We start from the raw sequence: 24705 nt of genomic DNA, 5'->3' as shown, positions 1-24705 counted from the left end.
CCCTGGACGGTTTTATTTTGCACATGACATGTTACTAATAAGCCGAGCCGGAGCTGGAGCTGGAGTTGGAGCTGGGGTCCGAGGGAGAAGAGGGAGTAGTCATAACGTCGAGCATGTCGTGAACCTTGCGCGATAGTCTCAAGAGATTACACGGCTTGAGAGTTGCAGATGCCCGGATTCTGGAAATCAAAGTACATACTTTGGGTAGCGAGGCAGAAATAGTTTCAATTGGAAGGTGCTCCGTAGCTTGTCGGGTTGGCAGTTGCCCCTCTTCACGTGGCTCTTCCTATGCTGTCCGCCTAGGCACGTACTGTAGTACGGAGTGAGTACAGGTAGACATGCCTCTGTCCCTCTTTGCGTGACTTTCTCGCATGCCACGTGGAAGATGGTTCATCAAAGTCTTCCCTTGCAACTCCCTTTCACTTTTTAAATACCTAAGTGATGACACAAATTCTGCACTCTTTCGCCTTTTTTTTTTTTTTTTTTTTTTTTTTACCGCTCAGGCGAGGGCCGAACTTTGAGTCTTTTGGGGGTTTCCTTCCCTTAGGTGGACTGCTGGATGCTCTGTTCCTACAAGGTACCGAAGAGGTACCTCCTTGGTGACCAACCCTACTCCGTACGGAGTACACGTCAGGCTAATGGTGGGAGGCGAAATTCATGCCGCCAGAGTCAAGTTTACGGTTGAAACCTTCTTCCTTTTCCACTTCCCTTTCTTCCCGGCAGCCTTCCAGCTCTAAAAGGGGCAAAGTAATATTGCCAAGGATCTGCATAGTATGCTGTTCGATCCAGTCGAGATCCTACCTTCCACTTCACCCTATTTCCATGATGTGACTTCAGAGCACGACGTCTGGTTACCTGTGTACAGCCATGATTGTACCTTCAGCCCTGCCGTCTTCTCTGACACCATGATGAACATGATACGTAATCCAAATCTCAACTCTTCGTGGCTCTTCCGAGCCGACATCCTGTACGACGACGGCGGCCAGCAAGAGGCTCAAGGTTCGATCGAGACCCGCGATCACTGCGCCTCTGACCAGCCCATCGGGCGAGATATTCTACACCTCGAAAGAACCCATACCTTGGTGCGCAAGCTCGTGCCGAGAAGCGAGAAAAGAGACAGGCCGTTGAACCAAACCTGCAGTTTCTACTCGGGTCACGAATCGGAAACGTCGTCGACATCCCTGGTGCTTTACCTTGCTCACGTCCGAGCAAAGAAAGATCTTCCGTTCTACCACCCCAAGGTCTCGGGAATTGGTCATCTGCACCAGTGGAATCCAGAGACTGGACGCGGCACGATATCGATTCACTTCCTGCGCGCCCATGACGACGAGCGGGACGAGCTGGACAACCCCAAGCTCCGGCGCGTCGCCTATCACCTGCTGGAAATTCTGCACAAGCATGGGCAAGGATCCGCATCGGGCTATGTCAAAAGAGTGCACCACGATATGATTATTCCGCAGGCTCGGTTCCAAAACCGCTATAGCTGCCTCAAGAGCAAGTACGCACGCCGCCTGATGGACACTTGGGCAGAGGTCACGGATCCCGGGAAACACGTGTTTGAGGATCTGGGCATCGCCGCCTTCTTAATAGAGCTGTGGACGGACATGTACAGAGACACTGCTTTTCCAGGATTCGTCGATATCGGGTGCGGAAACGGTTTGCTGGTGCATCTCCTTACCCAGGAGGGCTTTGACGGATGGGGCTTCGACGCAAGGGCTCGTAAGTCGTGGGCGAACTATACGACGTCGACGACCTCTTCGCCATCGGGGAAGTCCCTCGTGGAGAGATTACTGCTGCCCCGCATCGTGGCGACGGCCGACGGCGACGACCCCGGGAACCGCGAAATGCACACGGCGAGTATTCATGATGGGGCTTTTGAGCCAGGCACCTTCATCGTTTCAAATCACGCTGATGAACTGACGCCTTGGACCCCGATCCTGGGAGCCCTATCGAACTGCCCCTTCATCATGATACCCTGCTGTAGTCACAAGTTGACCGGGGCGAAATTCCGCGCCCCTCCGCCCAGGGACAAGTCCAAACCTAAATCCACCTATGCTTCGCTGGTCGACTGGGTGTCTCAGATTGCCGAGGACTGCGGATGGGAGCCGGAAACAGAAATGCTGCGCATCCCGAGCACAAGAAACACGGGGATTCTTTGCCGAAATCGCAGCAGATCCATCGTAGACGTAGACATGCAGGCTGTCGTAAACAAGTACGGAGGCGTTCAAGGATACTACGCGAGTGTAGCCAAGCTGGTCAAGGCGGACCCGCGGCCACACTAGGAATAGACGTCAAGGAGGCAAAACTCTTGCTGTTGCTTCATTTACGAGTCTGAGTCTGTCTTGGAAGAATCGTTGACGATGCTGTCGACGCCGAAGAAACCACGCATGCCAATCTCTGGGCCTGTTCGATCCCAACCTGGCGATGGCCACTGTCCTGTGCTGAAAAGGAAAAACGAAGAAAGAAAGAAAGAAGAAGAAGAAGAAGAAAGCCGTCTTATCCATGCTCTGCTGGCCAGTCAACAAACAAACCAAAACTCACCCCTCACATCAAATCCTTTTGGAGTCTTGGGCGGACTCTGTGCCATACAATCATCCTCTTGCCTCTCGCAACAGAACTTGTCCTGCCAAACAACATGAACATGCATGAGGAGTACAGCTTCTGACCCCAATTCCCTAACAAGATAGCATCCCGACCATCTGTCTACAACTTTCTCTCAAAATATGCGAATAACCCAGCAAAATCGTGACTTGTTCCACCGGACCTGCTTCGACGTCCCCAACATCAGTGCGACCGTCGAGTAAACCCCATCGTAAAAAATCGTGAATTGTGTGCAAAAGGCAAATACGTGGTTGTAAAATGACAAAGTCATGGCGAGGCAAAATAGCGGCCGGATTATTCCTCGTCATCCTCCTCGATAGGTGCAGGAGTGCGTCGCTCCGTGCGTCGCTTGGGGCGTCGATGCCTTGAGCTGCTGATATTACTGGCCGAGTCGTCGGGCATGATGTCAACGTCGTCCAAGCACCAATCCTCGTCGCTAGCACCCTCGGCATCACTCCCTGTAGCCCAAGCGGGTCTTTCATACCCCGACTGCTGAGAGTTTCCTGAACCAGGGGTGGAGAGAACATCGATGCGCCGACGGTTTTGCAGGTTCTGCATCAAACCGGCACCCCGCTGTCGCAAAGCCGTTCTTACCACCTCGGCTTTCTGGTGCAGTTTCTCAAAGGCATCCTCCAGGCTCTCCATGCCCGCATAGATCTCGCGTTCTATCTCTGCAATGGCCGCCATTTCCATTTCTTCGTCATTCGACACAGGCTGTCTGTTGGTTGCGTGGGCACCTGACGATGCGAGGCTGATAAATGAAGCCGGTGTAGCGCCACGGGAATATGGCGAGAAGGGAGTCGCATTCCTCGAGCCCATGGCGGACGATCCCCTTGGCAAGGGGCTGACTGAAGATCGGTGACCAAGTGGCGTCTCGCCTCGAGATTCAAGACCAGACATTGCTTCGTCAACGTCTGCCCCGGACCAGAGAAACCCGTCGAACCGACCAGAAGTGAGGATTTCCCACTCCGAGTTGTTGATGTTTGATATGGTGACTAGCAAGTCGTGCGTGTGGGGATTTTTGACGAGGTAGCTCGCGCATTCTGCGTCTCTTGGGACTTGCTGTAAACGGTAAAGTCGCTGGAGCGATAGCCCTGACTTGACAATAAAGTCATTTCGTGGCCGATGCCCAGGTGTCGGCGCTCGTGTTGCTGACTTGAGTTCCCTGGACCCGGACAAGAGCGCGTTAAAGAAAGGTCGGTCTTCCGCCCCCATGTTGGTCAGAATGGCGAAGGCGAGAGTCTCATCGTCAACATCCTGCGGAGGAGGAGCAGGGGTTTCGCCGGTCTTGTTGAGCCATTTATCGACGGCGGATCTAACCTTTATTGATTGTCGGAGGTAGTGCTCTCTGAACTCCTCCGCAATATCCGGGTCCATTTTTACGGGGGAAGCAGGTCGTGGAGGCGCCTCTGCAGACACTTCGGCAGCTTTTGTGCCAATTTCGGCCAAATCGAACGGTGGCCAGGAAGGAAGTTCGATGCGCCCGCTCACCCACTCGAGAACGTCTCCCCAAGTCAGTCCCTTGTGTATTTCGTGAGATTGATCGCACATGACGCATGTACAGCCATGAGGGGGGAGGTCCCTTGAGAAGACGTTTTCCAATCTATCCAACAAGCGCCGCGCTACTGACCTATGCCCTGTTGCAACTGCAATAGAACCTTGCTTGTTGAGGACATTTGAGTATTGGTCGAGAAGATTGGAGAATGGGCCAAACAGACAGTCTGCGCCAGTCAGGGGAGGGTTCGAGGCGCGAGATCCGTTCAGAAGGGGCAGGACGGAAAGGAAGTGACGAGTAACAGGGTACGGAAGACCGCCGTTCTGCAACAAGTAGTCCACTCGAGGTATATCGTGTATGTCTACGGCTGGTGGTGGCGGAGGAGGAGGAGGAGGGCAAGCCATGGAGACTGGGGTTGCCGTTTTGGAGGGAAAAACAGATTCTTGGCCTTCAAAGTCTGGAGAAGCTCGATATTTTGTTCCGTGAGGCAGCTGAGAAGAGAAGTTGGCAGGCTGGGTCGGGGTTTGTGGGGATGAATCCTGAACGCTGGACGGTGAAGAACCCTCCTCCCTCGCTTCCAATGTCTTTGAACTGCTTCGTGTTGATCCCGATCGCTTTACCGAATGTCTTGACGAGGATGATCGAACAGAAGCAGAGGGCCGTAGTTTGTCGTGAGACGAATGCTCCCTTGCCCTTGCCTTGACAAACGTTGCTTGACTTGATGAACCAGACCGCCTGCTCAGTTTCGATGCGTCGTCATGACGCGATGTCGATCTGGATACCCCCGACTCTGTGTATTTCGGTCGACCCAACACGTCAGAGTTCTTGCAGTCGTTGTACTCTGAACTTCTTCTTCTGCCAGGGGAAATATCTGTTTCCGGAGGGGTAGGCGGCCCGGAGCCCCTTTTCGACCTGGATGGATTTCGATGGAGCTCAGATGATTTCCGTCTCTTTTCCTGGTCGCCAAGGTCGGTAGGCTCAGGAGTCAGTGGGATCGATTGCGGTTGAGAGCGCAAATCTTCACGACTCATGACCGATTCTTTGCTGTGGGCCTTGCTGAAGGTCGGATAAGGCAGGGAGATGCGCTGCCTGTCGAGGGAAACCTTGGACACTCCGGCTGTCAAGTCGCTCATGGAGCCGTTGTTGTCCCGCGACTCGCCGTGGTCCCTATCTCTGTCCTTGCCAGTTTCCCCATCACGGTCTTTGTCCTTGTCCCTCTTTCGATGCCGCCTTGCGGATGCCTCACTACCATCAACGCCAAGCTTACTGCGCGAAGAGGAGGCCTTGGAAGAGCGGTGACGATGCTCGCGGTCTTTGTCTCGGTCGGGTTTTCGGTCCGACTTGGAGGATCTTCGATGCTTTTCACGCGGTGGCTCGTCCGCACCAGACTCAACATCTTCATCACGATCTTTCGAAGGCATATTAGATCATTTGACCCGCAGCAGCCAGAGACGGCAGGAAGACAGCAGCAGCGAGGGCCAAGAAGCGGTTGCGAGGATTAAGCAGATATCTTTTGATCGAGATGTCTTCCGCCCTCACACAACGACCTGTTGCGGACCTGGTGTCACGGAAAGGCAAGACACTCTCCGTTGGTTCGGGTTCAGGTTCGTCAGGCTCGGGCACTGATGACTTCACTGGGCTGGTGGATGATGGGAGGCTGGTTGCGTTGAGCTTGAACTTGAACTTGTACAGCCGGGGGAGGGATCGGCGGGGTAAGCTCGGCTGCAGGGGGAGAGGGGGGCGCCGGCCAAGCGCGAACAGGGAACAGAACGACGAACAAGACGAGCAAGGGCAAGATCCAGAAATGCGATCAAAGGTTTCGGGAATTTGGGTAAAAGGGAAACGGTGATGCGAGGCTGGTGGAGGTGAGGCCCAGGGAAAGCGGGAACTTGGGGTTACGCAATACACAGGCTTCAGAGTGTCTGTGCAAAAGCTTTAGTGTCACTTGCACGACACTGATAATACAGCACTGTGAGAGCTGCTATAACTAACGGCCAAGCGCAAAAAAACTGCATACCTTAGGTACCTTAGGAGGTACCTTAGGTACTCCGCATCGTGCAGCGTCACATCCGGTCGGTGGGAGGGGTGGCTGGAGGGGTTGGGGGTTGGTGGGCCGGGGGGGGGGTGGGAGGGGAAGGGGGAGGGGGGGTGTTCAATTGGATCTGCCAACCTGCCAACAACAGGCCCGCTGGCTTGGCAGAAACAAGCCAGGTACGTGCCTGGGGAAGGCACGATGGCGTCTGGTCGTCCCAAAGTCATCTTTCCAGGATCTCGAGCATATCAAGACGGCATGGCCTTGGTCGAACGAGAATATTCTAGTGGCGACATGAAAAAGACTCACATCCGGAAAACGCTCTAGAGGCTTCTGTTCTGTTCTTAGCGGACATTGATGCATTTGCATAAACCAGGAATATCCGCAAGTTGGGTGGTGAGATACCAGGCCTAGGGAGATGGGTTGGTCTGGGGTGTTGACAGGTGTTGGAAGGTGTCTGGTTGGAAGCACGGCGTCTGGTCTGGTGAGGTGTGGCGTTGGCGCCCACCGCCATCTGGTGCGGCCGTCCGTCCGCCCGCCCGCGCAGCGCCGCCCACACACAGCGGGTGTGCTTGCTAACTGAGTACCTCCGTACGCGTCTATCAAAACAGTCAAGATGATTCAGTTCTCCAGACCACGCTACGCGTAAAACGACATCGGGTTTAGGAGAAGAAAGTTTGATTGTATGAGACAAGTGCTAGGGTGACAACATCGAAGAACGGCGCACCTTTCGTCATGGGCTGTTCATAGTACGGAGTAGCCAGCCAGACAGCTTAAATCCTGACGCGCGAGAAGCGCATGGCACACGGCGTGGCAAGGACTGACTGAATGTTGAATGTGAGTTGACATGAAAATCAGCCCACAGAACTCGCTGGCTGCCGCTGATTGGGTTGCACCTGTCGCGGCCCGACAGCTGCAACTTGTGCATCGATACGTCTGGCAAGGTGGGCAAGACGCCTATTGGCATGGCCGGCTAGTCCCGGCCGGTTTGCAACTCAAACTATTGTCAGATGATGGATGACTGCTGGTTGCTGGGTGCTGCGTTGGGATGCAGTCAAGGTCAATACCTCTTTATTTCTTTTCTTTAGCATTCTGCTCCGTACATCGTAGGTACAGCACTAGCCTGGTCCAGGAATAATCGAGAAAACGTGCGGCAACAGAACAGATAGCTACTGTAGGTTATCTCCCTCGGATGCTTTCCCTTTCTTGACAAGCGGCTCGGTGGCTTGCCCAATATGCAGGGTTCTTTCTAAGCGCCCACTTTCGTCACCGCAGTTTCATTTGACCAAGTTGCCGCGCCGCAACAGCGCAACCCATGTTCGAGTTCCACGTCTGGATGTCTGGGAAGAAGCAAATCAAAACCACCCCAGGGACAGAGAGAGGTCAGAGCGGAACATATCTATCCGTTGTATCCAAGTCCTCAAATGCCTCCCGTCATCGAGAGCACGGGAACTCGCCGCCTTACCATGCTTGCCCGCTCTTCAATCCAACAAATCTCGTCAAATACGAGCTTGTCTGCAAACGCCACATCCTTAAAAAGAATTTGAAAAAAAAAAAAAAAAAAAAAAAAAAAAAAAAAAAGTATCCATCTATAGCACAATATTCTCGGCAATTCGTCATCACAGCATCACGCTTTGGACCAGCTTACACACGATCCAACAGGCCACGGCTCTCCAACAAGAGAACAATCTCGTGCACTATAGATCGAACATTCTGCTTAGTGAGGTCGACCGTCAGGTCCGCCTGGGAAGGCACTTCATAAGGATCATCGACGCCAGTGAAACCTTTGATCTCGCCGGCGCGCGCGCGCTTGTACGTGCCACGGCGGTCCGTCTTTTCGCAATACTCAAGTGGAGTGGCGACGTGGACGAGAAAAAATGGGCCAGACTTCTCAACCAGCTCGCGAGCTTGGGCCCGGGCCTTGTCAAATGGGGCAATGGGAGCCGCAATGACGGCAGCGCCAGCCTTGGTCAGTTCAGAGGCAACAAAGGCGATACGCGAGATGTTGAGGTCGCGATCCTGTCGGCTAAAGCCAAGCTCTGATGAGAGCTCGGAGCGGACGGTCTCGCCGAGCAACATGGATACAGGCCGGCCGCCGCCTTGGTTCAAGGTGGTCTGCAGGGCGCGGGCAACTTGGTCCTTGCCGCTGTTCTGATAACCCGTCAGGAAGACGGTGAACCCCTTTTCCCGTGGCAATGGATTCTGCTCTCGAAGGACTTTCACAACCTCGGGGTAGGAAAACCACTCGGGAATATCCTTACCGGTCCGAAGTCTGGTGCGCAACTCGGTTCCGGAAATGTTCATGGTGCGGGTTCCCTCGGCAATCTCGTTGGCCGGCATGTACTCGTCCTTGTCAGGAATGTAAATCATTTCCTGGAACTCAACCATCTTGATTCCGAGCTCCTCCTGGTACTTCTGCACCATGATCTGGGCGTCGTACGGACCGTAGTGATCCTTGCCATTCTTGTTCTTGCCGGGCCCAGCGTGATCGCGGCCAACGATGAAGTGGGTGGCACCGTGGTTCTTTCGAATGATGGCATGCCACAGAGCCTCGCGGGGGCCACCCATGCGCATAGCCAGAGGCAGCAGAGCCAGGGCAGCCATGCCATTGGGATAGCGCGGAAGCAGAGCTTTGTATACTCGAACGCGGGTGAAGTGATCAATGTCACCAGGCTTGGTCATACCAACCACGGGATGGATGAGAACATTGGCCTGCTGCGAGCGAGCAGCACGAACCGTCAACTCACGGTGGGCACGATGCATGGGGTTCCGGGTCTGGAAAGCGACGACTTTTTGCCAGCCGAGCTTGCTGAAGTGGGATCTAAGCTCTGCAGGGGTAACTATGAGATGACTTGGGGTTAGCTGAGTGACTGAAAACCAGATTCATCGAAATCCGCAGATCCTCGGGGCACAACGACTTACAGCGGAGATCGAGGAAGTCATAGTGCTCCAGGCGGCTGACGGCTTCGAGCTTGCCACCAACGTAAAACTCTTTGGCAACGTTGAAGAGGTGTTTGACACCGGGGTGGCTATCATCGTCACTCCCAAACACCTCCTTGGCCTCCTTGACCCTGTTGATTTCCCACGTCAGCCATCCGCCCGCAATTTCAGAGTAGCTAACGAGTTATCAACCTACTTGTCCGGTCTATAGACATCCTCGACGGTCAAAATGGCCAAATTTCTATCGTCTCTGGAATCGCGCAGGGTCAACTTGGCACCCACCCTGATATCCAAAGCATCGATTTGCTGCTGATCGACATCTAGCGTAATTGGCATGCTGAAAAGCGCGCCATCAGCCAGACGATTGTTCTCAACGACGCTAGGCATTGCGAGATCAGTTTAAATCACACCACATCGGGAGAGGAGAAGAAGAGAGGGAGGGGTGAAGTCACCCATCGTAGTCCTTCTCGGTCATGAAACCTAGCTTGCAACCATGGTGAGTAGTTGCTTTTCACCGGGAAGCGCACGCAGTTGCCCAGGGTCTTTTCCGAACCAGCTGGTCGGGGCAACTGGCTGTACGTAAAAATTACACACCTTCGAGGGGGGAGAAGCCACCATTGAGAATCAATTCGAGGTCACAAAGGTGTCTGTCGGTCAGGACGATGGCGGGGCATTTCTCAGCTTCATCGCTAAGCTCGGCTTGGCGGGGCAGATCGCGGGCGAAGAGGTCCTTGAGGACGCCGCCGTGAGGATGGTTTGCCATGTTGAGGGGGGGGGGAGGGGGGGCGTCTATTATTGTAACGGTGCTTGCTTCTCTCTGGAGTCGATGCGACCATGAAGCAGCAGCTTTCGAGCAATGCGAAAAGAAGAAAAGGGAGAATAAGAAAAAAAAAAAAAAGAGACGTCCAGGCTTCGGACAGTCGCCAGATCTGCATGAATGAGCGAGGAACCCGAAGGGAATTATCCACAGCCCCGGAGCCGGGGCGTTGTTTCTTCACATGTTCCACCCAAGCGATCACGCAATGGTGGGGGATGAAGCGCTAAGAGCCAAGGCAGAGAGAGGCCGCAGAGTATGAGGAAGGTCACCGCCAACCGGCCAAACAATAGGACCAAACGGGAAATCGACAAGAGGATGGTTGTATCTTGTCTGGTTGGCAAGCAGTCTGCGCTTTCACCCTGGTTCAAAGCTGCAAGCTTAACCAGAACAGCTTCCAATCCAGCTGCGTGCGACCCGGAATCATCGAAAAGGTCAACGCGGCCTTTGCCTTTGAGAAGGTCTCTGTGCTGAAGTTTGGCTTTGTCCGCTTTGCTTGCGGGCAACTCCTGAAATTGGCTGCTGTCAGGCAGTGTCAGCACCAACGAGACGCTCGGAAGTCGGAAGTCGGGTCGGCCAACGGGAGTAAGGATGGGGCTGTTGGACTCTGCAGAACCGTGCGGAGAAATCTGCAGCTCCGCAGGGCTTCGTAGTTGTTCATCGCAGATGTGTCGCTAGTCGTGTTGTGTGGACAATTGGCGCTTGAGGGTCAACGTGGCAGATGGCTGGCTACAGCGTAGTGCGTTGGGAAAGATGGCAGGGCACTTGTGTATGGACTGCTTTTTGAAGCTGCCAGCGCTTTTAGAATGGAGTCTGGACGGAGTTGAACATGCACTACGGAGTAAATAACCGACATTAACTAACATCGATGGTAGTCGCAGCCTCTTGAAAGGCAGGCTCCTTGGAAGGGCTCCTTGGAAGGTTCCTTCCTTGGGGGTTGTTGGGGGGTGGGGGGAGGGGCGGGTTCCCGTTCCTGGTGATGACGTGCTCGCACACAGGCGCAGCTGCCTCCTGTATCGCCCGAAACCATTCCCCAGTGCTGAGGCGATTGACGCCTTTATACTGGGCTGCTGCCGTAACCGACTTGACGGAGGCCGACTGCCGTGGAATACCGGCCGGCAAAGCCCCCAGCTCGATGAACTTTTTCTCCAGTCGTCTCCGGATATACTGCTCCGGAGTCCGGCGCCCTGCCTAGGAGGTAGGTAAGCAGCGAGTGCAAGGTTGCCAAGGTAGCACAACTCAATGGAGAGGAGTCGGCAAAACAGAAAATGGCTCGTCTGCACAGATGGAGAGAAAAACACCAGATGCAGCCGTCATCACCAGCCCTCCCAGCGTAAAGAGATTTCTTGAGAAAAGGGAACGAGCGTGTGAAGCGGCAAGTGCAGCTGTGACTCGAGCAAGTGTCGACAGGTAGGTACCTAGGTACCTAGGTACATGTCCCTAGGAGGTATGCAAGCCTTGCCAGCAATGCAAGGTCAGCCTCATGTGACATGAGCCCCCGTCCGCACCGAGTAGTACGTCTCCGTACTCCGTACCCTGGTCGGTCATCACCTGCAGTCGACTCATCGCCCAACCACCTTCCCATGGGTTGGTAGGACTTAACCAACATCAAAACCCCCAAACACCATGCAAGCCTTCGACCGCATCCATGGCCAGCGCATCTTGACTCTTCGGTTCATGCGTATTCGCGGCAGCTGTCTCGTCTTGCCTCGTCTCCTCCTCTCCGCTGGCGGATCTCTCTCCTGAAATTTCCCCCGTCTGGCATCTCTCCGGCCGTTCCCACGTTATACACCTGGATCGAGCTGGCCTCGTGATCGATTGTCCTGTTCGACGCGAGAGACGAGGGCTCTGGCGCTCGAGAGCTGACCATTGCTCAGATTCCTCCCCTCCTACCCAACGACTGCTCCGACCTTCCGACCTTCCAACCTGTGCAAGAAAATGCCGCCATCATCTCGCTCGATTGCAGCTCTGCTGCTTACTCTGCTGCCCCTACTCTGCCCCCTCCCCGCCGCTGCCGATGCCCCGGACCCGGTGTACATCAAAGGTCTCGGGCTCGATGGCGTGAGCCGTGACCTCGATGTCAGCAGATACCCGGCTCTCTATACAGGTGATTTTGACGATTGCTTGGGCGGCGAATCCTTGTTCAATGTCACCAAATTCGACGCTGCCTACTACGCTGATAATTTGACCGTCTTGTTTCATCTGGATGGAACCACCAACATCCATAAAGAAGATCTTATGCGTATGGATACAGTCTAACCTCCTCTCATTTGTCTTGACAGTCAGGCTGACCCGCGGCATTGCTCTGGCGTTTCTCTCTCGCAGTACACATCTCCGTCGAGGCCTATGGCGAGAATCGATTCAACATGACGTATGATCCGTGCAAAGCCAACATTTACAGCATGTGCCCGCTCAATGCCAGCGTCCCAATCACTGCCTTTGCCGCCATTCCTCTTGCTCCCAACGACGTCTCAGGTATTCCATCTATCGCGTTGGGTATCCCCGATCTGGAGGGTCTGGCTCGTTTGCAGATATTTGCCAATTCGACTCAAACCCAGATTGGGTGCTTTCAGGCCGCCATGACAAACGGTAATTCGTTTTCGCAGCCGGCGCCCGTGGGTTCATTCCTCGGAGTCATGGTGCTCGTGGCGTTGCTGTCGTCTTTTGCCACCGCCATCTATGGATTGAGCATCCCCCATATGCGTCTTCACTATGCCCACTCATTCTCTGTGCTGGTCATATTCGACACTTTTCAGTCCATATTCTTTTCCGGGGCTCTTTCTGTCAATTGGCCCAGTGTTCTGCCGGCGTGGTGGAGCAACTTTGCTTGGACGGCTGGCATGTTTGCAAATGACCAAATTGCCCGTTCCGTAAGCTCGTTCACGGGAAACAAGGCCAACATCAGCCAAGTAGGGGGCGCCGGCTCAGTCCAGATCAACAACGGCGGTGGCTTGTCACAGCGCATCTATGGCCGATCCATCCCGCTGCTTCAGGGTAGCGGCCGCAGCCCCCTGAGCTCCTTGTCTCGGCGCGCGGCATACAATGCCAGCAATCCGTACGATTATACCTGGAGCGGCCACCCAAGGACACCCGGAATGCCCATGCCAGGGACCTGGCCAGGATTCGCGGGGACCTTGTCTCTCGTAAACGTCCCGCCCGCCGAGGCCTTTACCGTCTGTGTCGTCTGGCTGCTCGTAATCTTGGCTGCAGTCGCCTTGTTCGTCGTGGCGACCAAACTCGTGCTGGATGCGCTGAGCAGGCTAAAGCTGCTGAAAACGGATGGTTTCAACTATTTCCGTGGCCATGTGTGGGGGTACACTGCTGCTGCCCTTCTCAGAACCGTCCTCGTTGCCTTCTTCACCGTCATGACCCTTTGCATGTATCAGTTTACACTGAGAGGATCCGCCGGGCCTACCGCCGTGGCTGTCATGGTATGGCTACTGTTTTTCCTTGGTTTGGGGGGTATTGCAGCCTACGCCTGCTATTTTCGACTACGGCATGGCAAGTACGAGACTAGTCCCGACACCCTACGGTTCGAACGCGGCAACGTCTGCGGCAGGATACCATTCATTGCCGCAACGAGGCAGAGCAAAATTGGGGACGAAGAGTCGAGTCAGAAGCCCCATCTGTTTTGGACGATGCCTTTCGTCAGTGTCAAGTATGTCGATGACGACCCTAACCGGGCCACTGTCCATCTAGACGAGGGCTATGTGAAGCGCTTCGGGTGGTTGTCAGCGCGTTATCGACGCACCAGGTGGTGGTTCTTCGCCTTTTACCTCTGCTACCAGTTTATCCGAGCCTGCTTCATCGGAGGCGGAGCGCGTACACCGCTGGCTCAAGTGTACGGACTCTTCATCTATGAGTTGGTTGCGTTGGTGGTGATTATCAAACTGAACCCGTTTGAGAGTAACCGAAACACGGCTGCCGCAGTCTGGATGCTCTCAATCTCCAAAATTGTCACTACTGGCCTGTCTATCGCTTTTCTGCCGGCTTTCAACTTGAACAGGATCATTGCTACCGTTCTCGGCATCATCATCATCGTGGTTCAAGGGTTTGTCGTTATCGCTACTCTTGTTCTGATAGTGCTGGGCGCCATCTCCACGTGGATGTCGCTTTCCCGTAACCGTGAAAGCTTTCCCGAATTCCTAGAAGCCATTCGGATCGGCTATTTTGAACATTGCAAAGCCTGTGCTGAGGACTTTCCTCCAAGGGCGAAAAATCCGAAAGAGGGACTTGGAGGAGCTGAGCAAGAGGTGAAACGGGTCAACTTTGAAGTTCTTGAAGTACGTCGAGCCCCCAAGATTGAAGACGAGGAAGCCGATCCTTTTCCGGACCTGGAACCCCCAAGCATATCAGGGATAGGGGGAAGCGCTAGTGGACGTCGCAGTCGGGCAAACAGCAGCAACTCGCGTTTTTCCGTCAACAGCCTTCCGCGCAGCACACGAGCCCATAGGGCCTCTTGGAGCTCCAAGGATATCCCGTTGTGGGATTCTGAGATGAACCGGGGAGATCAACAACGCCCGGGTCACTCACGAAACGTGTCACTGAGATTGTCCGCGTACAATCCAGATACCCATGGCACTAACAGTCCTGCACGACGGCCCATGACGCCTCAAGAAGAACTCGCCGAGGACGCAACTATGCTGAAAGCTGCTTCTCCATGCCCCGAGAACGCCACGAAGACTCTTGCGGCAAGTCGACAAGAAGAAGAGAAGCCATCAAAGTGAAGTGGAATGCACTATCAGGATGGGACATGGTAAGCTTGGCGACTTGCTGTCATGGGCCCGTACTTGATGATTGCTTCTCATCAAAATTGCTGAAAAGGCCATACAAAGCGGTGGGGATCTGATGAGGGACACGTACTCTATCAGCCTGGCTTAAAAATGCTGCAGATACATATATATACGCAAGGCAGCACGTTGTCATTGTTATCTGGGATACGACCCAGGAAGACGAGCAAGGCAACTGGTGATGCTGTAAAGGCAAATGCAGAAGAGGAGCAAAAAGAGTCCTTTTTGTTGAGATGCGACGGAAGCATAGACGGATCTTTCAACTGGGCGTTGGCGAACTCCTTTTTCGTTCTTTCTTTCTTTTTTTTTTTTTTTTTTTTTTTTTTTTACAAAAAGAAACGGGGGGCATGGCATAGCTTTTGGCTGCTTGTGTTGACATCGGTTCCGAGGTTTGTGGTTACTCAAGCCATTGAATGGTACGCGTGTGACTGGGTTGTCAATCAACATGTGGGGTTTTACGGAGTACAGGGCTGTGGGATATAGATGATATAGATTTTAAATACAAGATTATGATGATTCGAAGAGAAGAAGAGTATTGAAAATCAAGTGCCATGTCGACACATGTCTGCCCTGCCGCTCCATTGAGTTTCCATACGCGTATACGGAGTAGAGACTTGCCGCCAAACCCGGATCCGATGCGATGAATCCGAACAAACAGGTGGCTTCCCGCTGTCGGCGATATCCCATTTCTTCTTCAAGAGTAGCAGCCCTCGATTCTCGTATCCACGGAGACATGCGGCGTTGCCTGACACCATGGCAGGCACTGCCTCGCGAGCATGCCTCCTCTTTACTGCCGAGAAGACGAAGAAGCCTGCTGCTCGCTACCCGCCGGAGACGACTGCCAAGATGGCTTGACGACAACGACGACGACGTCGACGCTGTCGTGCGCGAGAGCTGCGAGACGGTGCGGCACAGGGGCGTTTTGAAATCTCCTGACTTGTTCGGCACTGCAGAGAAAAGGGGGTGAGTCTTGGAACCGCAGAAACCGGGGGCCTGAAGCAAGAGGAGGGGCTTTTTGACGTACGCCGCGCAGGTGAGGCACTCGGACTGGGGGATAGTAGACGAGTTGAGCTGTCCGCAGAGGTGGCAGGAAAGGGGGCCCTGATGCACACGATCCATGGCGACACCCGAGTCTGAAGGTCGGCCGACTTTTCGTTCTCTTTTGTTTTCCTTTTCCTTTTTTTTCTAGATTTCCCAAGTAACACGGCAAGCGGGTGTCAAAGACGGGGGGGGTTGGCAAGAGACTTGGCGCCTTGTATGATGTAAAAGACGCGAAATCAACTTCAACTCCCTGCCAAATGCAAGGGCAAGTCACGTACGGCTGGCTGCTGGGTTTCCAATGGGAAACGCCAAAAGCCGGACGAGAGCACATCACCAGCCGACTTTATACGTGTGAGATGCGAGAGAACACTGCTGCATCGAGAGGCTGCCATGTCCTTTTGAAAAAGGAACTTGTAACGTTGAGTCGCGGACGCTCCGGTGTAAGCCCGTCCTCCTCTACACGCAGCGCGCGCCACCTCGAACTTCTGTCGACTCCTGCACCTCGATACTTTTTGTTTTCGCCATCCCCATCCCCATCGGGGGCCCGGGCATCAAGCCCATCTGCGAGGCTGGGAACAAGGCTGCGGACACGAGTGCCTGCCACAACAGCGGATCGTACGAAAAACCCAACGCCGCGTTCCACACGTCAGGAGCAGGGGCGCCCAGGGGGGGATCACGGTTCCCCGGCTCTTTGGCGGAATGCGCCCGCGCCGTTGGTTGTCGGTGGAGGAGGAGGACTCAAGCCGGGTCCTGTTCTGTGGCCCCTGTGTCGTGTGGCAGGGCTGGAAAAAGTTCCCCCGGGTGTCTCGCTCACGTCCACTCAAGAGGCGCGATACGCGAGACATGTCGTGCTGTATATGGGGCATCTGTCCTCTTCACTTCACATGTCAGGGATATGCTGCTGCGAGTTTGGAATTTCGAAATAGGAATTATGAATTCCGAATCTGGAGTTTCCCAAGAAAAGCCGTAGCTGAGACCACGGCGCAGTACTGTAAGTGCCTAGGTAATTTCACGGGGCTTGGGGCCTGCCGAGGGCGGCTTGGCTAGTGATGAAGCATTGCTCGTTGGATGTGATTTCCGTGCCGTTTGTTTCCCGCTTGATGAGTTGTTGCTGTTGTTAGGTGCTGAGGTGCTGGCTCGTCTTGGTCTGCCATGATGCAACCCATCCTGGTGTTCGTATTTATTGAATTCAAGATAGCTGGCTGCGGGCAAGGGGTCCACCCCGACAGCTGCCAGCAGCCGACAGACCAGGTCCAACAGAATGCGTGGAAACCAAACCGCCGGCACGTGCTATTCTCCTGTTTCCCCCTTGCTTCTTCCTCCTCCAGAATATCGATCGCTCCGGATCGGCCAAACTTCGAAGCAGTGGTTAGATGGCATGTCTGGCCGTGGTGTAACCCCTGGATACCAGACTCCACCCGATCGACCAGCACGTACTCCGTACTACCTTGGCTTAGACACGGAGGACAGGGAGGACAAGGAGGACCCTATCGGCCGGCGACGGCTGCCACAGCCTAAACCCAACGTGTCATTCTGGACGGCGGCTGTGGGCCCCACGTTGCTTTCCGGCAGCGACATGAAGTCACGCCATTTGCGGCGTGATCCGGGAATAGCACCGAAAACTGCCCGGGCACTCACTCGCACTACACACGCATTTGCTCAGCAGTGTTAGCACCTGGCCACTGGAAGCACCTGCAGCCGTCATCTCTCCAGTTGTGACCAACTTGGGCGTTTGTCAATTGCTCCATTGACACCATTTAAATTGTCAACCCCGTCATCCCAACCGAGTCGCATCCATCCCATTGGAGTTTCCCCATGTCCCCATTCATCCATCTCCCTCAAAACTCCAGTTCCAGCATGCGCATCAAATAAGTGCGGAATACCCTGTTCCCCCGTTTGCTCCATGCTCTGACCACCAATTTCAACGTCAACGTCAACGTCAACCCGCCCTTTTTACCGTCCTGCTTCCTTGCTCTGTACTACAGTGTTACAACTTGGCCCTCTCGCGGGATAACTGCACACATACTGGCCACATGTGATTAAAGAACGTAAGATTGGAAAGGAAGAAAAAAAAGAAAGGAAAAGCTTGGTAAGAAAGAGAAACCCCCCCCTCCAAAAAAAAAAAAAAAAAAACAAGATGGTGTAAAGACGGTGATGATGCTTATACCACCGTGTCTTTGTCTTATGCAGAAAAGGCTCCGAGCCAGACGAGAATCAGCTGCTCACGCCCAGAATGAGAACCTTGTCAATTTTGGGATCGCGTGACAGATAAACAGAGAAATGGAAACATTTGAACATGCATGATTCCGTGCGTGAGGAAACAATGGATAAGGGGAACGTCGTCGTTGTTGCTGCTGTTGCGTACATGAGTTTTGTTTTCTGTTCAAAATTACAAGGAAATACACGGCCAGGTATAAAATCGCTGACGGGAAGTGAATGCCGCTCGTACAGTACGTGTCAAATCATCCCAAGAGGCCGGAATCTATGCGTAAAGAGCCTCGAAGAAATAGATGAGTCCAAAGGCGATGAAAGCAATGGCTCCGCCGACGGTGACTACAGTAAACAAACAAGAAACTCGGCGTTAGCTTTCCAAAAAAGACTCCTGTCCGTTTCTCCATGGCTAGCAAAGGCGAGTTGGCTGCAGGCAGTACTCACCCATCTTCAGGCTCACACGCCCGGCAATAGCTCGTCCACCAATGACAGCAACACCAGTGCATATGGCATGGCCACAAGTCGCACCCAGCGTCACCCACCAGTAATCCTGACCGGCCGCCATGGCAATGGTGGCAATCTGACTTCGATCTCCCCATTCGCCCAGAAAGGTCATGACAAACGTCTGTACCCACGCAGGGCTGAGAAGGAGAGAGCATAGGTTGCTGACGCCTTGAGCGAACCCACTCATGGATCCGGATCGTCTGACAGGACTGCGGCACGGAGACTGTGATGGTGAGCGTGGTGCTGATGGGAAACGGTTCTTCGATCGAGAGGCCCTGTCGCCGAGTCCCATCTCCAGGCTGTAGGCTGAAACACTGCCATTACGCGTCCTGTTCATCTCCTTTTCCTTTTCGGCAAGTTCCTGCTCGACCTCGTGCATCTCTGCTGATACGCCTTCGTTGGGATTCATCTTCATCCCCTCCATGAGCATTCTGGCTCCGAATGCAAAGAACAACCCGGAAGCAAGGAAGCTGGTGAGACGCTTCGGGATGAGCGTGGGAACGGCGTGACCAAGCACAGCCGACAAGACTGTCATGACAAAGAGGGCCCCAAACGCCGCCGAGAAGACAACCATACGGTCATGCTTCATTGCCATAAGAGCGGCTACAAGGAAGGTCTTGTCTCCAATCTCGGAAACCAAAATCATGGTAAAGGACAGGACCGATGAATGAAATGGTTGGATGATGCCTTCGTCCTTTTCTTCCGTAACTGGCGATTTTGATTTCGAAGCTGTCTTGCTCGTCTCTTTCGAGGGCCTCGGCAGGTGATCGAGGGGATCCTTGACCGTACCGCCGGTGGTAGACTTTGATTTCTTGTCCCCTGGAATATCGGGCAAGTCATCCGGTTTCTATTCGGCAGAAACGTGTTAATGCTTCATCTCACAACAATGCCGATTAACTCGAAAAGGGGAACGGGGGGAAGGGGGGGGCCTTCTTTACATTTAGACCGGTGTAGTCTGTATTGCCTTCTTCCTTGTGAGCCGACTGTTTTGCCTTGTCTCCTTCGTCTTCTTTGCCCCGGAGTTTACGTTCTTCGCTATGCGGAAGCGGGGGCTGTTCCTTGGGCGCTTCAGGTTTCGTCACCGCCTTTTCACCCGTCTTGCCCTCCTTTTCTTTGCGTGCCTTGTCCTTCTCCGTGACGCCGCCTTCGGTGCCAGTGGAGATGCCCTTTTCGGGACGATCGCGATTTTTATCAAACATGACGCCGTCGTTCATCTTGGGGATCTTTTGCCCGTCAACCAAGGTTGGGTCGTCGGGTCTCCCTTTCAACTTGGGCAGTTTCTGCCCCGTGGCATCTACAGCCACACCATCCGTCTCGACAAAAGGACCTTGATGAGGCTTTCCATCCTTGCGGTCTATAGGAACACCGTTCGCAGCGGCGTTGTACCGGCTCGCTGTGCCGGATTTTGACGTAGCGGCGTCATCTGCTTTGCTGGAAGCAGTTGATGAGGCCAAAGATTTGGACGCATGCTTGACTGGGGTAACTGCTCGGGGCGACAGAGCGGTAGCCAGGGACGGCAGCAAAAGTAACAGCAAGGGCGAGTGCTTGTTGTAAAATTTCATGGCGACTGTGCAGATTTCCTCGCGCTCAAACCGCCTCTCTGTCGATCAGGTTTGCCAAGGGGGGCAGACGAAAGGGCTTCGAGGGGCGAATTCGAGGGACGATGTGCGGGGTGGTTGCGAGGACGGGTGGTTGCGAGGTCGGATGATTCTTTTATCCCTCTGGTCTGTTTCTATATAGAACAAAAATAGACGTGACGGCCTTGATTGGATGAAAGACCTGAGAGCTGAGGAGATGTTGCTGCGCTGTCCACAGTCGGAGTCGATTTGGAAGAAAGGGGCCTGGTCGTTTGGTTGTTGGTTAAGTTTGCCGGGTCTGGATTGGGCTGGTCGCGTGTTGGCGTGGCGCGCCGCCATGCCTGTGAGTGCTAGCCTACTCGGTAGGAAGGAGGTAGCTTAGGTAATCGAAACTCGGTACGAAGGACCGAGTACGGAGCACGGAGTACGGAGCACGGAGTACGGAGCACGGAGTCCTGAGCAAGTTCGTTCATGTTGAAGGGGATCGATGAGAACACGGCGGCAAGCAGATGTGCCAGAAATAAACTCTCCTCCAGTCGGACCGAATGATGGAAAGCAGCAGTTTGATTCGTTTCGCACTCTGGCTTCACAATCATGCGGAAAGAGTAGGTATCTACCTGTATTCAATGCTTGGAACAATTTCCAGGCCAATGTAAATGTAGCGTCACAGTGCAGCGACAAAGCAAGGTTGTGCGACTTGGCAGGGTTCAGTTGTTGTCCGTGTCGCCCCTGTACCAAGGGTGCTCACAAACCTCTCCTAACTTGCCTAAAGAGAGCAGCAAGTCGCCTCAAGCAAATAGGCTTTTTCTCTCTCAATTGCGTGCCGAAGCGACATACAGATGGGGGTAATTTGCTGGTTTCGAAAGCGATGGTTGAGAGCTGATCGTTGATGCGTGGTGACAGACAGGTACCCCCTACAAAATAAGTACCTGCGTTTTCACCCAAATGCACAGTGTACACAACTGTATGGCAAATGGTCCTCGGGCTTGGTGGCTAAAGTTTCAGTGGGGAACAGCTCGTTTCCGTCATCCAAGTAATCGTCAACCCCGCTACGGAGTACGGAGTACTTATGTCTGGTTGCTCAAATCCCTATAGTAATGTCGTCACACGCATTGCTGCCAGCTCAGATAAGATCGACCTTTTGACCACAGCCGTACGCCGTTTGGCCACTCCCATCACCCAAAATCATCTACCCGCTCGTTGAATCATCGTTCGTAGCTGTCGAGTATACGCCTCTTTTCTTACCCCATTTCAGAGAGGGAAATTGGAAAAGAAATCCGCGTCACCTGCTGCATCTAGAACCCTTGAGCTAGCTAAGCTGAGCAATATTGAGAGATCTTGACTCCTCTTCCAGCTTACCGCTCGCATCCCATCCCATACGTCTAAAACTAGCCTCAAACGCCTCTGCCACGGCCATAATCCTAATCGCCATATCCTGTACTCTTTTTCTCGGCTTTGTGCGTGTGTATATCCCAGCTCGTCCATGGATACGCCTAGTGCCGATACAAGCTCGGATTCTCCTCACACGTCCCACAACTACGCATCAGCCGACGAGGGCGGCGACGGAGATGGAGGCAGCTACTATTACGATATTGACGACATGGTAGCTGGGGATGGATCCAGTAACACGGACCCTGACTACCGAGATGAGCCCGACGAAGAGGATGATGATTTCCAAGGTACGCTCATTGCGTGGCGGTGACAGAGTCTTTACTGGCCCCATTCCAGTCTTATTTTTGCAGATATCCTGACAAGCCATTTGCCTGTAGATGCTCCTATGGACTCTCTACTCGATGAAATAGAAATCGAACTTCTCCTTGAAGACGACCAAAGTGACGATGCAGAAGGTAGCGAAGACGACGTGGAAGACGTGGAGGTCGACGAGGATGTTGAGGTTGATGGGGACGCGGATGAAAGCGATCCGTTACGAAACGTCATGGCGCTTTTCCGAGGTACACCCCGGCGTTTTCATCATATTTCAAAGCCAAAATTTCGGGCAACCAGCAGCTAACAAAGCGCGCGCCCGTTCTCAGAAGGTGGAAGATCAGGCTTATTGACGAGAGCACAACTCATGGCACTCTTGCGCAACCGAGACCTTAGCAGTGCCCTTTTCAGCGATGACACCAATGACGAAAGCTTTCTCGGTCACTGGGGTGTCCGTAGACGACGCCAAGCCAAAGATCCCAACCGTTTCCCCAAGGTGCCAAATGAAGAAGGTTTCAAGCTTATGCGCGCAGGTGCATTTGGCGCAAATAACTACGATCTGCACGCGAAAAAGCACATCGCAAGGCGGATGCTCGAGAGGGAGCTAGGGGTTGGGAATCGCGAGGATAGAAGGCGGAACAATGACTTGGTGACGCAGGTGAAAAAAACACATCCTGATCCTTTCCGTGAATCCAACACCTTCATAAGCTCACAAGGCATAAACAGTCGATGATACCTGGGACAACGGTTGAAAATATCATCCATTACGACGACCCCGTATATTCCGGTCAGTTTTCAGATGACGGCAACTTCTTCTTCTCGTGCTGCCAGGACTTCAAAGTTCGAATGTACGACACGTCAAATGCATATAACTGGACACACTACAAAACCGTCACGTACCCATGGGGGCAGTGGACCTTGACCGACGCTTCGTTAAGTCCCGATAATCGCTGGTTGGCGTTCACGTCCATTCAGAGCATGGTCTCCATAGCTCCGACCGACCCCAACGATGCGGGAGATCCTTACACCTTGGACCTGGACGATGGTGATGCAAGACCAACGCGATCGGGCCGGAGGAGTCGTGGCGGATTTGGCATCTGGTCCATCAGATTCTCTGGCGATGGTCGAGAGCTCGTGGCTGGCACAAGCTCCAATTCGTTAGTCGTCTACGATATCGAGTCGCGTCGGGTTCTACACCATGTAGACGGCCATGATGATCATGTTAATGCAGTATGTTTTGCGGACAGAAATTCCCCCCACATCCTCTACTCTGGCTCGGACGACGCCACGATCAAGGTGTGGGACAGGAGGAGTATGGGCGACGGACGAGAAGCAGGCGCCTTTGTGGGGCACGTAGAGGGCCTGACATATATCGACAGTAAAGGTGACGGGCGATACATTCTCAGCAATGGCAAGGACCAAAGCATGAAGCTGTGGGATCTGCGCATGGTCATGTCTACAAACAAGTTTCGTGAACTCGACCTGTCCCGGTACAGCAACGTGAGCGGCTTCGACTACCGCAGAGAGGCCTACGACGAAGAGAGCTGGGACAAGCATCCCAACGATAACTCGGTCGTCACGTTCAGGGGGCACAAAGTTTTGAGAACGCTCATCAGATGCCATTTCTCCCCGCCATCAGCAACAAACTCTCGTTACGTATACTCGGGGAGCGCTGACGGCAAAGTGTACATCTGGAACATGGATGCAACGCTCGCTGGGAAGATTGACGTCCAAAAAGCCACCATGGGAACAAGGCGAGCAGATCGTCACACCCGCCTTTACTTTGAGGAACCTACAGGCTGGGGCACGTGTGTGCGCGATGCAAGTTGGCATCCGAGCGCCCCCATGATAGTCGGTGAGTAGGGCATCTCCCCATTTTGTTTCGTCGGAAGCTTGATCTGTGGATGCGACGATGAGCTGACTGGGGAAATCGCAGCGTCAGCATGGAATGGATACAGCATGGCCAGGGGGACATGCACTCTGCACGCGTTCAATGAGTCCTCTAAAGATGAAGGCGAGCCCGATATGCGGCGTAGTGTGGACGCGCTGCTGCGGCCGAACCCAGCGGCCTATAACCAATCCAGTTTTTAGCGCAACACTTTTGTCAGATCCAACCCAAAGTAAATACTAAAGCCACCTAGATTCGCGATTTCTGAAATCTAGCTTCATAATGAATGATGAGGGATGATGCCTGGGTATGCTTTCTGCGCTCGACACGGGTAAGCTTCGTGTAACTCGTACCTACGGAAATTTCATGAAAATACAGTTCCTAAACAAGTCGAAAACGGAGTGACCAGTGTGGCTACCGAGAGACAAGAAAAACCGCTGCGAGCGAGCCTACATCATTATCTCGATGGCAACTATGAGAGAGAGAGTGGGAAAACATCTTGGGAGATACTCCTCGGGACAGAATAAGGATGCCGGTCGGTAATCCTATGCCTTGATTTAAAGCACAAGCAGATCGGTCACGAGTCATGTTCTCTACCAGGTCTTGATGGTATTGTTGGAGATTTCGAAACAGGAGCCTCAACTAGTAGGAATGACCTTTGATGTTTGATGTCAGCATTGCCGCTCACGCCGATGCAAGGCCCACGCCAACATGTGATTCTCAAAATTGAACTACAGGTCGATGAATGTCCTTGGTTCAAGCCAAGCAAGGGTTCTGCGATAGCGCGAACCGTGGAGACAACTGAGCTGAAGCCGAGATTGCATACGCTCATGAAGGGAAGGGAGCGATTGCGGTGGGGAAAATCCAGCTTCAAGGGATGTTCCGGGATCACATGAGCTATATCTTCAGATGCTGGCTCAAGTCGTAGAGTATAAGACCTACTCGCATTCTACGGCTTGCTTCGCCTGACGTGGTGAGAACAACCAAGTGGTCAAGTATATTAAGTGGCCAAGAATATTAAGTGGTCAAGTATATTACATAGGCCGCGTCAAGTCTTGATTTATGAGTCAGCGGCATCGGAGCCTTGGCGAGGATGAATGGTTTCGTG

At 53.6% G+C, this 24705-nt stretch overlaps 8 protein-coding genes across 8 annotated transcripts; 4 read left to right on the top strand and 4 right to left on the bottom strand.

Annotated features, from left to right (window-relative positions):
* Positions 1-905: 905 nt before the first annotated feature.
* UV8b_04110 (uncharacterized protein) lies at positions 906-2282 on the top strand (the record flags this gene model as incomplete). The annotated part of the gene is made up of 1 exon (XM_043141608.1): positions 906-2282. The coding sequence occupies one exon, from the start codon at positions 906-908 to the stop codon at positions 2280-2282; it is 1377 nt and encodes a 458-aa protein (XP_042997542.1).
* Positions 2283-2895: 613 nt separating this feature from the next.
* UV8b_04109 (uncharacterized protein) lies at positions 2896-5517 on the bottom strand (the record flags this gene model as incomplete). The annotated part of the gene is made up of 1 exon (XM_043141607.1): positions 2896-5517. One exon carries the CDS (start codon positions 5515-5517, stop codon positions 2896-2898), a length of 2622 nt encoding a protein of 873 aa, XP_042997541.1.
* Positions 5518-7772: 2255 nt separating this feature from the next.
* UV8b_04108 (uncharacterized protein) lies at positions 7773-9831 on the bottom strand (the record flags this gene model as incomplete). The annotated part of the gene is made up of 5 exons (XM_043141606.1): positions 7773-8968; positions 9051-9199; positions 9265-9447; positions 9521-9548; positions 9663-9831. 5 exons carry the CDS (start codon positions 9829-9831, stop codon positions 7773-7775), a joined length of 1725 nt encoding a protein of 574 aa, XP_042997540.1.
* Positions 9832-10028: 197 nt separating this feature from the next.
* Positions 10029-10543, bottom strand: UV8b_04107 (uncharacterized protein; the record flags this gene model as incomplete). Its single annotated transcript, XM_043141605.1, has 2 exons — positions 10029-10391; positions 10499-10543. The coding sequence occupies 2 exons, from the start codon at positions 10541-10543 to the stop codon at positions 10029-10031; spliced, it is 408 nt and encodes a 135-aa protein (XP_042997539.1).
* Positions 10544-11820: 1277 nt separating this feature from the next.
* On the top strand, positions 11821-14609 carry UV8b_04106 (uncharacterized protein; the record flags this gene model as incomplete). Its single annotated transcript, XM_043141604.1, has 2 exons — positions 11821-12124; positions 12208-14609. 2 exons carry the CDS (start codon positions 11821-11823, stop codon positions 14607-14609), a joined length of 2706 nt encoding a protein of 901 aa, XP_042997538.1.
* Positions 14610-16974: 2365 nt separating this feature from the next.
* On the top strand, positions 16975-17385 carry UV8b_04105 (uncharacterized protein; the record flags this gene model as incomplete). The annotated part of the gene is made up of 1 exon (XM_043141603.1): positions 16975-17385. One exon carries the CDS (start codon positions 16975-16977, stop codon positions 17383-17385), a length of 411 nt encoding a protein of 136 aa, XP_042997537.1.
* Positions 17386-18195: 810 nt separating this feature from the next.
* UV8b_04104 (uncharacterized protein) lies at positions 18196-19990 on the bottom strand (the record flags this gene model as incomplete). The annotated part of the gene is made up of 3 exons (XM_043141602.1): positions 18196-18266; positions 18369-19275; positions 19367-19990. 3 exons carry the CDS (start codon positions 19988-19990, stop codon positions 18196-18198), a joined length of 1602 nt encoding a protein of 533 aa, XP_042997536.1.
* A 1498-nt stretch (positions 19991-21488) lies between these two features.
* On the top strand, positions 21489-23800 carry UV8b_04103 (uncharacterized protein; the record flags this gene model as incomplete). Its single annotated transcript, XM_043141601.1, has 5 exons — positions 21489-21684; positions 21775-21957; positions 22039-22367; positions 22436-23564; positions 23646-23800. The coding sequence occupies 5 exons, from the start codon at positions 21489-21491 to the stop codon at positions 23798-23800; spliced, it is 1992 nt and encodes a 663-aa protein (XP_042997535.1).
* Positions 23801-24705: the final 905 nt, after the last annotated feature.

The sequence above is a fragment of the Ustilaginoidea virens genome, chromosome 3, assembly GCF_000687475.1.
Source record: "Ustilaginoidea virens chromosome 3, complete sequence".
Classification (NCBI taxonomy): Eukaryota; Fungi; Ascomycota; class Sordariomycetes; order Hypocreales; family Clavicipitaceae; genus Ustilaginoidea; species Ustilaginoidea virens.
Note: the sequence above shows the minus strand (reverse complement) of the source record. Positions and strands in the feature narration are given on the sequence as shown.